The sequence below is a fragment of the Oncorhynchus kisutch genome, linkage group LG14 (genome assembly GCF_002021735.2).
Source record: "Oncorhynchus kisutch isolate 150728-3 linkage group LG14, Okis_V2, whole genome shotgun sequence".
Taxonomy (NCBI): Eukaryota; Metazoa; Chordata; class Actinopteri; order Salmoniformes; family Salmonidae; genus Oncorhynchus; species Oncorhynchus kisutch.
In genome coordinates, this window is record NC_034187.2 from 5,841,022 (window position 1) to 5,855,616 (window position 14,595).

Consider the following 14,595-nt stretch of genomic DNA (forward strand, 5'->3'; position numbering starts at 1 on the left):
CAACTTAACATTCTTTGAGACAAACAATTATTATTGGATACAAATAAGTTATATGCAACATATTTCCTAATATTATATTGAAAGATGAATGAAAAACCTTAAAACAAAAAGGTACTGTATTCTAGAGGTAGGTATGTGACATGTGGGACATACAGTACAATGTGTAAATATGTAAATAACTGACAGTAAGTGAACGTCAGAATAACCCTCAGAGCTGTCCCGTAGCTAGTACGATGAGAAAGAATAAAAAATGCTCCAAAACTGAAGATTAAATTAAAAGTTAACTTGATATGCATGGAAGCTGCTATGTAAGCACGAGTTTTCCACGATAAAAAAACAGCACTTTGAAACGTTTCTAAATGTCATAATTCAAATAGAAAATCTGCAATGTTTTCATACTTCACTGACGGTGGTAAAGCAAGATGCTGGGCTAATACTTCACTGACGGTGGTAAAGCAAGATGCTGGGGTAATACTTCACTGACGGTGGTAAAGCAAGATGCTGGGGTAATACTTCACTGACGGTGGTAAAGCAAGATGCTAGGGTAATACTTCACTGACAGTGGTAAAGCAAGATGCTGGGGTAATACTTCACTGACAGTGGTAAAGCAAGATGCTGGGGTAATACTTCACTGACGGTGGTAAAGCAAGATGCTGGGGTAATACTTCACTGACGGTGGTAAAGCAAGATGCTGGGCTAATACTTCACTGACGGTGGTAAAGCAAGATGCTAGGGTAATACTTCACTGACAGTGGTAAAGCAAGATGCTAGGGTAATACTTCACTGACAGTGGTAAAGCAAGATGCTGGGGTAATACTTCACTGACGGTGGTAAAGCAAGATGCTGGGGTAATACTTCACTGACGGTGGTAAAGCAAGATGCTGGGGTAATACTTCACTGACGGTGGTAAAGCAAGATGCTGGGGTAATACTTCACTGACAGTGGTAAAGCAAGATGCTGGGGTAATACTTCACTGACGGTGGTAAAGCAAGATGCTGGGGTAATACTTCACTGACAGTGGTAAAGCAAGTTCTGGTGGTGGACTGGTGTTGGACTGGCGGTGGACTGGCGGTGGATTGGCGTTGGACTGGCGGTGGACTGGTGTTGGACTGGTGGTGGACTGGTGTTGGACTGGTGGTGGACTGGTGTTGGACTGGCGGTGGACTGGCGGTGGACTGGCGTTGGACTGGCGGTGGACTGGCGGTGGACTGGTGTTGGACTGGTGGTGGACTGGTGTTAGACTGGTGTTAGACTGGTGGTGGACTGGTGTTGGACTGGCGTTGGACTGGCGGTGGACTGGCGGTGGACTGGCGTTGGACTGGCGGTGGACTGGCGGTGGACTGGCGGTGGACTGGCGTTGGACTGGCGGTGGACTGGCGGTGGACTGGCGGTGGACTGGCGGTGGATTGGCGTTGGACTGGCGGTGGACTGGCGGTGGACTGGTAATAACAGGACCAGAGAGGTCCGCTTCAAAGCAGGATCAAAGTGTCAGATAAGTTGCCTAAATATTCTGATATGTTTTATTTTGTAATAAAGATGAGCTTGAAAATGGACATGGCCTCATTTATTTAACAAACAAAAAAAATACATTTCTAGGTTTATCTTTTTTTAAAATTTTTATCAACCATAAAATCAACAGTTATTTCTGGTTGCTTATCAAAAGTTAGATGGCAAACTCATTGATCCTGCTTTGTAGTATATCGCTCAGAGTAGATGATAATGCTGTAATGTACAAGTATTGGGCCTTGGGTGTGCCAGTAGGTGGAATGGTAGTGTAATGCTGTAATGTACAAGTATTGGGCCTTGGGTATGCCAGTAGGTGGAATGGTAGTGTAATGCTGTAATGTACAAGTATTGGGCCTTGGGTATGCCAGTAGGTGGAATGGTAGTGTAATGCTGTAATGTACAAGTATTGGGCCTTGGGTATGCCAGTAGGTGGAATGGTAGTGTAATGCTGTAATGTACAAGTATTGGGCCTTGGGTATGCCAGTAGGTGGAGTGGTAGTGTAATGCTGTAATGTACAAGTATTGGGCCTTGGGTATGCCAGTAGGTGGAATGGTAGTGTAATGCTGTAATGTACAAGTATTGGGCCTTGGGTATGCCAGTAGGTGGAGTGGTAGTGTAATGCTGTAATGTACAAGTATTGGGCCTTGGGTATGCCAGTAGGTGGAGTGGTAGTGTAATGCTGTAATGTACAAGTATTGGGCCTTGGGTATGCCAGTAGGTGGAGTGGTAGTGTAATGCTGTAATGTACAAGTATTGGGCCTTGGGTATGCCAGTAGGTGGAGTGGTAGTGTAATGCTGTAGTTCCGTCCAAAGACACACATGGTTCCATCCATGTTCAGCTCACACCTGTCTCGCACACACAACTGTCTCGCACACACAACTGTCTCGCACACACAACTGTCTCGCACACACCTGGCTGCTACATTAGGACCAGTTGATAGGTAATAAATCAAATTTTATTGGTCACATACACATGGTAAGCAGATGTTAATATGATTGTGGGGCGGCAGGGTAGCCTAGTGGTTAGAGCGTTGGACTAGTAACCGGAAGGTTGTGAGTTCAAACCCCCGAGCTGACATGGTACAAATCTGTCGTTCTGCCCCTGAACAGGCAGTTAACCCCACTGTTCCTAGGCTGTTATTGAAAATAAGAATGTGTTCTTAACTGACTTGCCTGGTTAAATAAAGGTCCAATAAAAAAAAATAAAAAAAATTGTAGCGAAATGCTAGGGGACTGGAGGTAGGGCACAGGGCACAGGTAGGGCATAGGTGGGCTCAGGTAGAGTGTAGTCTTTGGCGGCCACTCCATCCTACTGTCCTTCTGGACCCCTCACTTTCTCCCCCCAAAAAATAGATTTGCAAAAAATATATATATATTTCACCTGAGAAATACTTACCTCCCTTGTCACCTCCCGACTCGATGACTGCAATGCCCTCCTTGATGGTCTCCCCCTCAAAAAGCATCCACAGGATGCAGAACAGCGCCGCACAGGAACCTGGAGATCTGCCCCCATCACCCCCATTCTAGCCTCCACTGGCTACCCACCCAATTTAAAACCAACTTCAAAACCCTCCTGTTACTCTTTAAAAACCCTCAATGCCTCTGGTCCCTAATAACTCAGTGAACTCCTCAGCCTCAAACAGTCTTCAGGTTCACTCCGGTCAAATGCTCAAAGACTCCTTTGCAGTCCCAAAGAAACGCAGAAAAACACTTCTTCAAACTGTGTTTCAGTTTATGTCATCTATGTCGTGTTGTCTGTTTCAAGTTGTATGGTTCCGTCCTTGTCGCCTCCTTTACTATTCTGTGTGTCTTGTGTATGATGAGATAGATGTTGTTCTTCTTTGTTTTCATATCTCGCTGTAGGGGCGGCAGGGTAGCCTAGTGGTTAGAGAGTTGGACTAGTAACCGGAAGGTTGTGAGTTCAAACCCCCGAGCTGACAAGGTACAAATCTGTCGTTCTGACCCTGAATAAGGCAGTTAACCCACTGTTCCTAGGCCGTCATTGAAAATAAGAATTTGTTCTTAACTGACTTGCCTGGTTAAATAAAGGTAAAATATAAAATACTGGGTTCAACCGTGTTGGATCTTGCCTAGCCATCTTGTTTCAAGAGGACCACAATGGAAATAAGTCCCACACTTTATTGTGTGTTATTTTCCATGATTTAACTCATGTGCATGTATGGCTTTTTCATGTTGTGTGTGTGCTTGTTTGTGTTTTTTGTTTTTTTAAATGGTTGAATTAATAAAGTAAAGCATCGTTAACCAATGTTTTTAGTTCTTTCAATAAAGCTTTTTTTCTTTGAATGATTTCTCTGTAAAGAGCTTTGGGATTTACGTCTGGAAATGAACAGCGCTCTACAAAATGTAATGTGTTATTATAGGAAAGGGTCAAGTGGTAGGGAACTGGGGGTAGGGGATTAGGTGTAGGGGTGAGGGGACTGGGTGTAGGGGTGAGGTATAGTCTTAGGGACCAGTCAAGTGGTAGGGCATTGTGGGTAGGGGTGAGGGGCTCAGGTGGAGTGTGAGGAACAGGTGAAATGGTAGGGCATTGTGGGTAGGGGTGAGGGGCTCAGGTCTCTGACTATCTTGTTGAGGCTGGAGATCTTCTCATCCAGTAGATAGTTCTTCTTCTCTGCTACTTTCTGTCTCCGCTCGGTCATCTCCAAGGCCTTCAGCAGCTGGGCGTTCTCCACGTACAGGTCCTTGATCAACGAATCAGCTTTACCGTTCTTGTGGTGCTAGAGACAGAACATTTATTTTAAAAAGCCCTTTTTACAACAGCAACTGTCACTAAGTGTCTAACCTTGATACTGTGTCATCAAACATTTACACTGCATCGATTCCATACTTGTATTTTATAACAACTTGTCAGAGGCCTCAATAAAACTCACGTGACATTATCCAAGTCCCAATAATTGCTAGGTAACCTCACTCAGTAAAAAACAATATAGAAAAAGTGATAACAGATCCTGAGATAACATAGTAAAGAGACCACTGACTGAGGGCTTTAACAGGGGCAGCAGTAGCAGAAAGGTTGTGGGCCAGTAGCAGAAAGGTTGAGGGCCAGTAACAGAAAGGTTGAGGGCCAGTAACAGAAAGGTTGTGGGCCAGTAGCAGAAAGGTTGTGGGCCAGTAGCAGAAAGGTTGTGGGCCAGTAGCAGAAAGGTTGTGGGCCAGTAGCAGAAAGGTTGTGGGCCAGTAGCAGAAAGGTTGTGGGCCAGTAGCAGAAAGGTTGTGGGCTAGTAGCAGAAAGGTTGCTGGTTCAGAGCAGACAAGGTGAAAAATCTGTTGATGTGCCCTTGAGCAAGGCACCTAACCTTAATTCCGCATTTAAAAGTTGTTTTGGATAAAGGCCTGCTAAATGACTATAATGTTAATAGTAAATCCTATATTTGGCCTATAGATTAAACTGTACCTGATCTTTCAGTTGAGAGACCTTCTCTTTGAGAAGCAGCTTGACGTTATGCAGCGACAGTTCGATTTCCCTCATACGCTCCTCCATCTTCATCATTATCATCATCGACCTCTCATCCTGGTGATGGAGAAGAGGTATACAGATGTTTAACCATCAGTATGTAACATCTGGCATGTTGAACCACCTTTATGTACCATCTGGCATGTTTAACCATCTTTATGCATCATCTGGCATGTTTAACCATCTGACATGTTTAACCATCTGACATGTTTAACCATCTGACATGTTTAACCATCTGACATGTTTAACCATCTGTATGTACCATATGGCATGTTTAACCATCTTTATGTACCATATTTGTGTACCATCTGACGTGTTTAACCATCTGTATGCACCATCTGGCATGTTTAACCATCTGTATGTATCATCTGGCATGTTTAACCATCTGTATGTATCATCTGGCATGTTTAACCATCTGTATGTATCATCTGGCATGTTTAACCATCTGTATGTACCATCTGACATGTTTAACCATCTGGCATGTTAAAAATGAAAAGGAAACACGTATGGTTTAAAAATCACACAAGTAAATAATTAGGAGTACTGTACTGCATGTCTGGCTTTAAACAACGGGTGGGTCTAATCCTGAATGCGGATTGGTTAAAAGCGCATCACCAGCCTGTGTCTATTCCACAAATTGCCACCAGCTAAATCTTTGGACGTTAATAAAATATTTCCTCTGTTCCATTTGCCTGCGCTATCCACTGTCTCATCAGCCCAGGCAGGGAAGATCAACTTGATCTCCACAATAAAAAGCATCTAGACATCCAATTTCTTTTTAGACTAGCATTTAGTTTTCAACAGTGGAAATTTGCATAAACCGTATGGCCTCAGATATTTGCAACATTGAATTAGAATATTGAAACAATCTCCAACTCCAAAAAATGCATCTACTGTTGTTATTCTGGCTGCACTGTTTGACCTGACTGTAAATTAGCCGTCGTTGGCTAGCTAGCGAGCAAGGGATAACGTTTACTTCCAGTATGGCAATGGAATACTTAGAACGACTGGGTCTCGTCCGTAGATACCGAACATAAAGACTGAACGACTGGGTCGCGTCCGTAGATACAGAACATAAAGACTGAACGACTGGGTCGCGTCCGTAGATACAGAACATAAAGACTGAACGACTGGGTCTCGTCCGTAGATACAGAACATAAAGACTGAACGACTGGGTCGCGTCCGTAGATACAGAACATAAAGACTGAACGACTGGGTCTCGTCCGTAGATACAGAACATAAAGACTGAACGACTTGGTCTCGTCCGTAGATACAGAACATAAAGACTGAACGACTGGGTCGCGTCCGTAGATACAGAACATAAAGACTGAACGACTGGGTCGCGTCCGTAGATACAGAACATAAAGACTGAACGACTGGGTCGCGTCCGTAGATACAGAACATAAAGACTGAACGACTGGGTCGCGTCCGTAGATACAGAACATAAAGACTGAACGACTGGGTCGCGTCCGTAGATACAGAACATAAAGACTGAATGACTGGGTCGCGTCCGTAGATACAGAACATAAAGACTGAACGACTGGGTCTCGTCCGTAGATACAGAACATAAAAGACTGAACAACTGAGTCTCGTCCGTAGATACAGAACATAAGACTGAACGACTGGGTCGCATCTCTGGCAACGGAACGGAACCTAGGAATAACCAGCCGGCTTGGGTAGCAACCATAGATTTGTTTCGGGACTACATCTTGTGGAAGAGTGAAATGCTATGAATAAATGTATCAAAATAAGATTAATGAAAATAGGTAAATCATTATTTGAATATGTTGGTAACCCGTTGTATAAAAGTAATGCCCTCGAAGCCAGTGTTTGGCGGATATATTGGCACGGTTTGCTGGCTCTGCACTTCCTCTCGGGCCTCACACCCGTGCCATTTAGTACCTACAAACTACGGCTTCTTGCTCATAGCTGGCAAATAGGTGTAGAAAACTGATTGGTCTTCTATGTGGTAATATATTCTTACAATAGCAAAGATGTGTTTCAACAGGACAATCAGAGAGGAAACCGTCAGAACATGTGATATAACGCCAAGGAAGGCAGCCACGGAACACCAAAATCAAAAACGAAATGCTTTATTTCTCTTGATTCTTTCCAGTGAAATACATCGTAGTGCATTTATTGAAAAAGTGACATCACAGCGAAATAAAATGGATAAAAACAAATTAATAAATATTAAATTATAATTTTCCAACTTGTTGATCCAGAAACGTAAAAAAATTAATTAAACATTCTACAAAAAGTGAAATACAATACGCTAATTAAAATAAAAATTTACGAAACAGAAGCACACAGAGCAATAGAGAATAAAACTGGTTTGACATTATCTAGAAGACCCTGATACCACCTGGATCTTATTATTCTGAGTTCAGTCTGGACTATCAAAGATCCCGAAGAACCATAGTGACAATACTAACAAATACTACTGTACATTTGTTTTACAATCAAAACTGTTGTTGGTCCTTTCGAGTTCAATACTGTTGGTAATAAACAGGTCCAGTTTACAATAAACCACAGTACTTTCAGATATACCCGTACCTGTAGTGAGAGGTGAGCATGTTCACCAACAAAAGTTTATTAAAATCGTATGTGACAAAGATAAACAAAAATCAAAAATCAGTTGATATTGGTGATGTGGGTTTAAGGGCCAAAAAATATCAATATGAAATAACGTGAAAAATATTTCACATAATAGATTGTTGGAACAAGGAATCTACTGCAATCAGAGCATATTTCATGAACCTTTGTTTGACTCAACAGTTCACCTACTGCTAAGAGCTTAAGAAAGCACTTTGATGAGGAAAATAACAAAAGACTAGCCTGTTTTACTCTCATACGCCACCTAGTGGATGCATACACTCATTACACACCCCCTTACACTGAGCTGTATCTAACACCCCATTCAGATCACTGGTCATCTCCTATAAGGACGGAAGGCAGAGTAACAAACGAAGTGGGATATGGGGAAATTCAGGGAATTCCTGGAGGATTAGGTTGGGGGCTGGGGTTAGGTGAGGAGGACAGGTTTGGAGGGAGTTAGAAACGACCAGGTGAGGGGAGATGAGTCTTGGAGAATCAGGTGGGGCTGGGGTTAGGTGAGGGGGACAGACGGAAAGTAAAGGAAACCAGAATAGGGGATGTTTGAAACTGCCAAGCTGCTGTCAGTCAGAGTCCACCGATCCTCCGGTAGCTGTCTGCATGAGCGGCCCTCTGTTCTGGCATTGCAGCACCCTGGAGAGAGAAGGCAGGTACACTTCACCAGGGATCACCCCCCCCCCCCAATCCAGGCCTCTAGTCTAGTCCTTTAACCTTCTCAAGGCAGGGCTATGCAATTAACTCGGCTTTAGCTGTGCAATCGGAGCACCAACCCCCACCAGAATAGAAAGTGACAGACATGGTGAATCTAGAGGAAACACAACCAAACCCAGAACGTACACTCCCCCACACACTACGGCTGTCCCAGACAAGAAAAATAAAAAATAATATTGGTCGACGAGGGCCGTCCTGTTCCTACGAACAATCTATTGGTCGAAATGTTTAAACTTACACACACCCTGTGTGTTTGAATCAAATCACCTACATATGCAGCGCGCTTGTCTGATATTTCTTTGATCACACAAATGGACTCGAGCCCGATGATCACACTGGTAAAAGAAGAAGAGCTAGTGCCTGTGTGACTGAGACGCATCGTCTCGCTCTCCTCCCTACTGCAGAGAAAAGGCATCACAGCACAGTAAGTGTTTATTTTCCTGTCCATGCCGAAGCTGCCACATCATTACAGCCATTTAGTTTCTTACTTGTTTTACGGACTGAAAAGTTCTGTTATTGAAATCCCTCATTTGTTAAGGAACTCTTTTTTTTGTGCCTATTCCCTCACTCGCTCTCTTCACACAAAACATGTAAGCATGGCGTACATGCGACGCCGGACCTACAGCCCATCATAACCACGTCAATAAATTAGAACAAAAGCCGAACGTCGTAACACTTGACAGCAAAATAGATGTGGATGACGTGAACAACAAACTGGAAAACGGCCGAATGCTCCGGAGGGGGAAGTCAGATCTGTGGAAGACATTTGACTTAAGTTCATGAAACTACTGGTGATCAAGTAAACAGAAAGTAGAGGAGGAAGCGTTGTGTGAGTATGTGTGTGCCAAACAGTTGCTGTTAGATTACAATATTTTCTCTGACCATTTGGACCAGTGTAAACACTAAGAGAACTTGGTTCTATTTGTGACGCTTGACGCGCTGCAAGTCCCGCCTCTACCATCTCATTGGTTTTTAGGAGCATATACCCACGTGGGTGATTGAACCGAGGTCCACACTCCAACCTGCGTGTCCTCATCACGTCCGGTGTGGGTGAACAAACTCAACATGCGTACGATGCCGGACGCGCGAGCGGTCTGGGCAGCATGTTAGACTGATTGATTCTAGAACAAATTCAAATTGGGATTCTCTCTCCTCAAATTTTTTTGGGACAATTCGGCTAAGGGCTGTTTCCTTGTTTCCGCTGCTGCTGCCGCCTCCTGGTCTCAATCCCAACATGCTGCTTACCATGGCAACAAAGGGAAAGTCGTCAATTTTACGGCGCACTGAATATTATGTTCCAGAAACACAGCGAGAGGGAGAGAGCACATTTGTTATAAAAAATAATATTATTTATTAGTGTTACACCATAATTTTTTTTACATAATATAACCATATGCAATTTCTTAGAGTGATGGACTGTACCATCCCAGTGGCCTTCACAATGGATTATTCCACAGGTGTTTGGTGGACCATGAAAACAAAAAATATATTGCGACTGCTCGACGAAAGAATCTTGGTTGACCAACAGCCTATCGACCAGTCGACTAAATGGGGTCAGCCCTACTACAAAACACACACTAGAAAACACACACTAGAAAACACACACACACACACACACACGTGAGAAAACATGAAGATGGCAAGGCCGTGGGTGTGGTGATGAAACCAGGACAAAATGTCACAGCTACAGAACCCCCCCCCCCCCAAAAAAAGAGGCATTTCAATCCTCACTTCTATTTTCAAACATTTATATTCCCCAAAGTGAAAATGGAGGGACATTTTGTAAGGTGTTTGTGGTTCAGTTCCTATAATAATAATATAATTAAGGTGTCTGTGGTTCAGTTCCTATAATAATGTAATCAAGGTGTCTGTGGTTCAGTTCCTATAATAATATAATCAAGGTGTCTGTGGTTCAGTTCCTATAATAATATAATCAAGGTGTCTGTGGTTCAGTTCCTATAATAATATAATCAAGGTGTCTGTGGTTCAGTTCCTATAATAATATAATCAAGGTGTCTGTGGTTCAGTTCCTATAATAATATAATCAAGGTGTCTGTGGTTCAGTTCCTATAATAATATAATCAAGGTGTCTGTGGTTCAGTTCCTATAATAATATAATCAAGGTGTCTGTGGTTCAGTTCCTATAATAATATAATCAAGGTGTCTGTGGTTCAGTTCCTATAATAATATAATCAAGGTGTCTGTGGTTCAGTTCCTATAATAATATAATCAAGGTGTCTGTGGTTCAGTTCCTATAATAATATAATCAAGGTGTCTGTGGTTCAGTTCCTATAATAATAATAATAATATTAATAATAATAATAATAATAATAAAATCAAGGTGTCTGTGTTTCAGTTCCTATAATAATGTAATCAAGGTGTTTGTGGTTCAGGTCCCATCAGAGTGAAATCAAGGCAGATAAGAAGAGTCAGGTATTCCCATAATCAACAGGATATGATGAAGAGCTGTAGAATGGACAGTGTATAAAGTGTGACAGTAGCAGTAAATAGCTGTTGAACACCGTGAGGGTGAAGATACTGTATACTAAGTGCTAGATTGTAGATCACCAAATATGTCAGCTGCATTGATTGAGTCAAAGAACAAGAAGGAGATCCGAGGATAGAGTTTCAGTTAGAGGCGTGATTAGCCTGCTACAGGATGTGATTAGCCTGCTACAGGATGTGATTAGCCTGCTACAGGATGTGATTAGCCTGCTACAGGATGTGATGGGTAGCCCTGATCTCTCCTACCTGTATGTTCTCTGGGTTGTGGTCGTTCTCGCAGTGTTGTCCTCTCCACTCACCAGGCATCCTGCGAGGGGAGGGGGGCAGCAGACCACCCAGCTGGGCCTAGAGAGACAAGGATGATTGTTAGGAGAAGAAGAGATAATGAGGAGTCAGGAGAGAGAGGAGCGACAGGACAGTCAAGGAAAGAGATGGAGGATTTGATAGGATCTCATTAGCGACAACTAGTCTTATTTGGGTCCAACACAACACAGTGGTTAAAAAATTATTTAGTCAGCCACCAGTTGTGCAAGTTCTCCCACTTAAAAAGATGAGGCCTGTAATTTTCATCATAGGTACACTTCAACTATGAAAAAAATTGTATGATTTTTTATGAATTTATTTGCAAATTATGGTGGAAAATAAGTATTCGGGCACCTACAAACAAGCAAGATTTATGTCTCTCACAGACCTGTAACTTTTTCTTTAAGAGGCTCCTCCACTTGTTTTTTATTTCACCTTTATTTAACCAGGTAGGCAAGTTGAGAACACCTTTATTTAACCAGGTAGGCCAGTTGAGAACACCTTTATATAACCAGGTAGGCTAGTTGAGAACACCTTTATTTAACCAGGTAGGCTAGTTGAGAACAAGTTCTCATTTACAACTGCGACCTGGCCAAGATACATGTAATCTACAGTACCCCCCCCCCCTCTCTCCCTCCCTGTCGTTACCTGTATTAATGGCACCTGTTTGAACTTGTTATCAGTATAAACGACACCTGTCCACAACCTCAAACAGTCACCGTTCTTGTACCTTTCTCAAGGTCTGGGAGTCCTTTAGGGTGCTTTTGACAAACTCCAAGCATATCATCGTATGCCATTTTTTGAGGAGTGTCTTCCGTCTGGCCACTCTACCATAAAGGCCTGATTTGTGGAGTGCTGCAGAGATGGTTGTCCTTCTAGAAGGTTCTCCCATCTCCACAGAGGAACTAGAGCTCTGTCAGAGTGACCACCTCCCTGACCAAAGTCCTTCTCCCCCGATTGCTCAGTTTGGACGGGCGGCCAGCTCTAGGAAGAGTCTTGGTGGTTCCAAACTTCTTCCATTTAAGAATAATGGAGGCCACTGTGGTCTTTGGGAACCTTCAATGACGCATAATGTTTCTGGTGCCCTTCCTCAGAGCTCTACGGACAATTCCATCTTCCTCATGGCATTGTTTTTGCTCTGACATTGCTCTGACAACTGTGGGACCTTATTTAGACCTTATCCTTTCCAAATCATGTCCAATCAAATGAATTTACCACAGATGAACTCCAATCAAGTTGTAGAAACATCAAGGATGACCAATGGAAACAGGATGCACCCGGGCTCAATTTACAGTCTCATAGCAAAGGGTCAGAATACTTATGTAAATAAGTTATTTGTTTTATAAATATGCAACATTTTTCTAAAAACCTGTTTTTACTTTGTCATTATGGGGTATTGTGATGTCATTATGGGGTATTGTGATGTCATTATGGGGTATTGTGATGTCATTATGGGGTATTGTGATGTCATTATGGGGTATTGTGATGTCATTATGGGGTATTGTGATGTCATTATGGGGTATTGTGATGTCATTATGGGGTATTGTGATGTCATTATGGGGTATTGTGATGTCATTATGGGGTATTGTGATGTCATTATGGGGTATTGTGTGTACATTTTTGGAATAAGGCTGTAACCATAAAATGTGAAAAAGGGGAAGGGGTCTGAATATTTTCCGACTAATACTATTGATTTCATGAACCTATAATATTTTCAGACTAATACTATTGATTTCATGAACCTTATTTCTAAGGCTACATATATTAACCATGTTCTGTTATAATCTCCACCCGGCACAGCCAGAAGAGGACTGGCCACCCCACATAGCCTGGTTCCTCTCTAGGTTTCTTCCTAGGTTCTGGCCTTTCTAGGGAGTTTTTCCTAGCCACCGTGCTTCTACACCTGCATTGCTTGCTGTTTAGGGTTTTAGGCTGGGTTTCTGTACAGCACTTTGAGATATCAGCTGATGTACGAAGGGCTATATAAATACATTTGATTAATTTGGGCAATTTTTTTTTAGACCTTTCCTGGGTAGCTTATCAGAAACAATATGGAAAAGAGCAAACAAGGCAATAGAAAAAACATACATTAAACAGTTGGTGTGTGTGTGTGTGGGTGTGTGTGCGCGCACTGCGGGATTGAAGCCATAGGCTTGGTTCTCTCATTCCTTCCAGGCTTCTGGGAGGTCGGGTGGACAATGAGTCTGTCATAGAGGGTGTAAGCAATGTCTCCATTGGCAGCTTTCATGTCTGGGATCAGTTCTTTCCTCTTCTGGCGCACAGCTTCAGGATAGTCCTCGTTGAGGAAGATGTACGTTCCTCTCAAGTTGTCGTCTCTTTCCAGAACAGCTACCTTGTCCTTGAACCTCAGGAACTTGACCACTATCGGCCTGGGCCTGCCACCTGGGCCTGCCACCTGGGCCTGCCACCTGGGCCTGCCACCTGGGCCTGCCACCTGGGCCTGTGGTGGGTTTTCCAGTCCTGTCAGACCTCCTCAATCTTCCAGTGGTCCACCTTCAGTGTCTCTAAGATCATTTCCCTCACTTTGTTCTCAGACTCAGTCCAGGTCTCATGTGGAGATTCTGCAATTCTGTCCACAACCATGTTGTTCTGCCTTGATTGTCCCTCAAGATAAAAATCGGATTTCTCCGTCATTGTTATCATGGATTCACATACAGAACTGATGTCCTCTCTCAATGACTTACATATTACTGTCATCCTGTTTAAACTCATTGAGCTGACCCTGGGAGAACTAAAAACTGTTCTTCACGTCCTGGACCTCTCTGATCAGGACATCCATTCGTATATTAGTAGAATCCACCAGTATCTGGACAAAACTCTTGAAGCTATATTCTTGTTGTTGTAACAACTGCTTGTGGAACTGTGAGGGAACTATTTTTAGTTTGAGAGTGACAGTCGGGGGAGAGAGACGGAGGGAGGAGAGCGAGCCGGGAGAGAGACATGAGAGAAAAAAGAGAGATTTGGAGAGAGTAGAGACAGGGGACATAATGTAGGGTGGGAGGGATAGACAGAGACAGATGGATAGAGGCTGTGTTAAAGAGGGGACAGGAGGCACCAGTGTTCGGAAAACTTTTATAGTGTTTCTGGAAAATTATTGGTGTTAAAAACATTTATTTTTATTTTCACTGTTTATATAAGAGATTACAGAAGAGTAAGGAAGAGGGAGAAAGGTGACATTTAAAAAAAGAGGACAGGTGTTTGACAGGTAGACTAAAGTCCAGAGTACAAGTGAGAGAGAAGTTAGGGAAGGTTGGCAGAGAACCGACCTCCAGAAGCCAGGCCTGTAGTGGAGCCTGTTGAGTCTTCAGCCCCTCATTCTCCTGACGTAGACTGTCCAGCTCTCGCTGAACCTCACACACCTGTAAACCACACCATCACGCCGGGCACACAAGACTATCAGATAACAAGGAAAGACGCATCTTTTACAAACAGACAATGTCAAAAGCTGACTGCTTCA

At 43.1% G+C, this 14,595-nt stretch overlaps 1 protein-coding gene across 2 annotated transcripts in view; it reads right to left on the bottom strand.

Moving 5' to 3' along the window:
* Positions 1 to 1,614: 1,614 nt before the first annotated feature.
* LOC109904628 (ninein) overlaps positions 1,615 to 14,595 on the bottom strand; it is a 57,794-nt gene continuing 44,813 nt past the window's right edge. Inside the window, exons 26-29 of one of the 2 annotated variants that reach the window (XM_031787712.1) lie at positions 14,405 to 14,497; positions 11,061 to 11,159; positions 4,923 to 5,039; positions 1,615 to 4,245 (exon numbers count right to left, since the gene is read on the bottom strand). In XM_031787712.1, the coding sequence (XP_031643572.1) occupies positions 4,018 to 4,245; positions 4,923 to 5,039; positions 11,061 to 11,159; positions 14,405 to 14,497 (537 nt within the window). In that variant the 3' untranslated portion in view covers positions 1,615 to 4,017. Of the gene's footprint in view, positions 4,246 to 4,922; positions 5,040 to 7,059; positions 8,232 to 11,060; positions 11,160 to 14,404; positions 14,498 to 14,595 lie in introns of those variants that run through there. The other variant, XM_031787713.1, reaches the window with a different exon arrangement.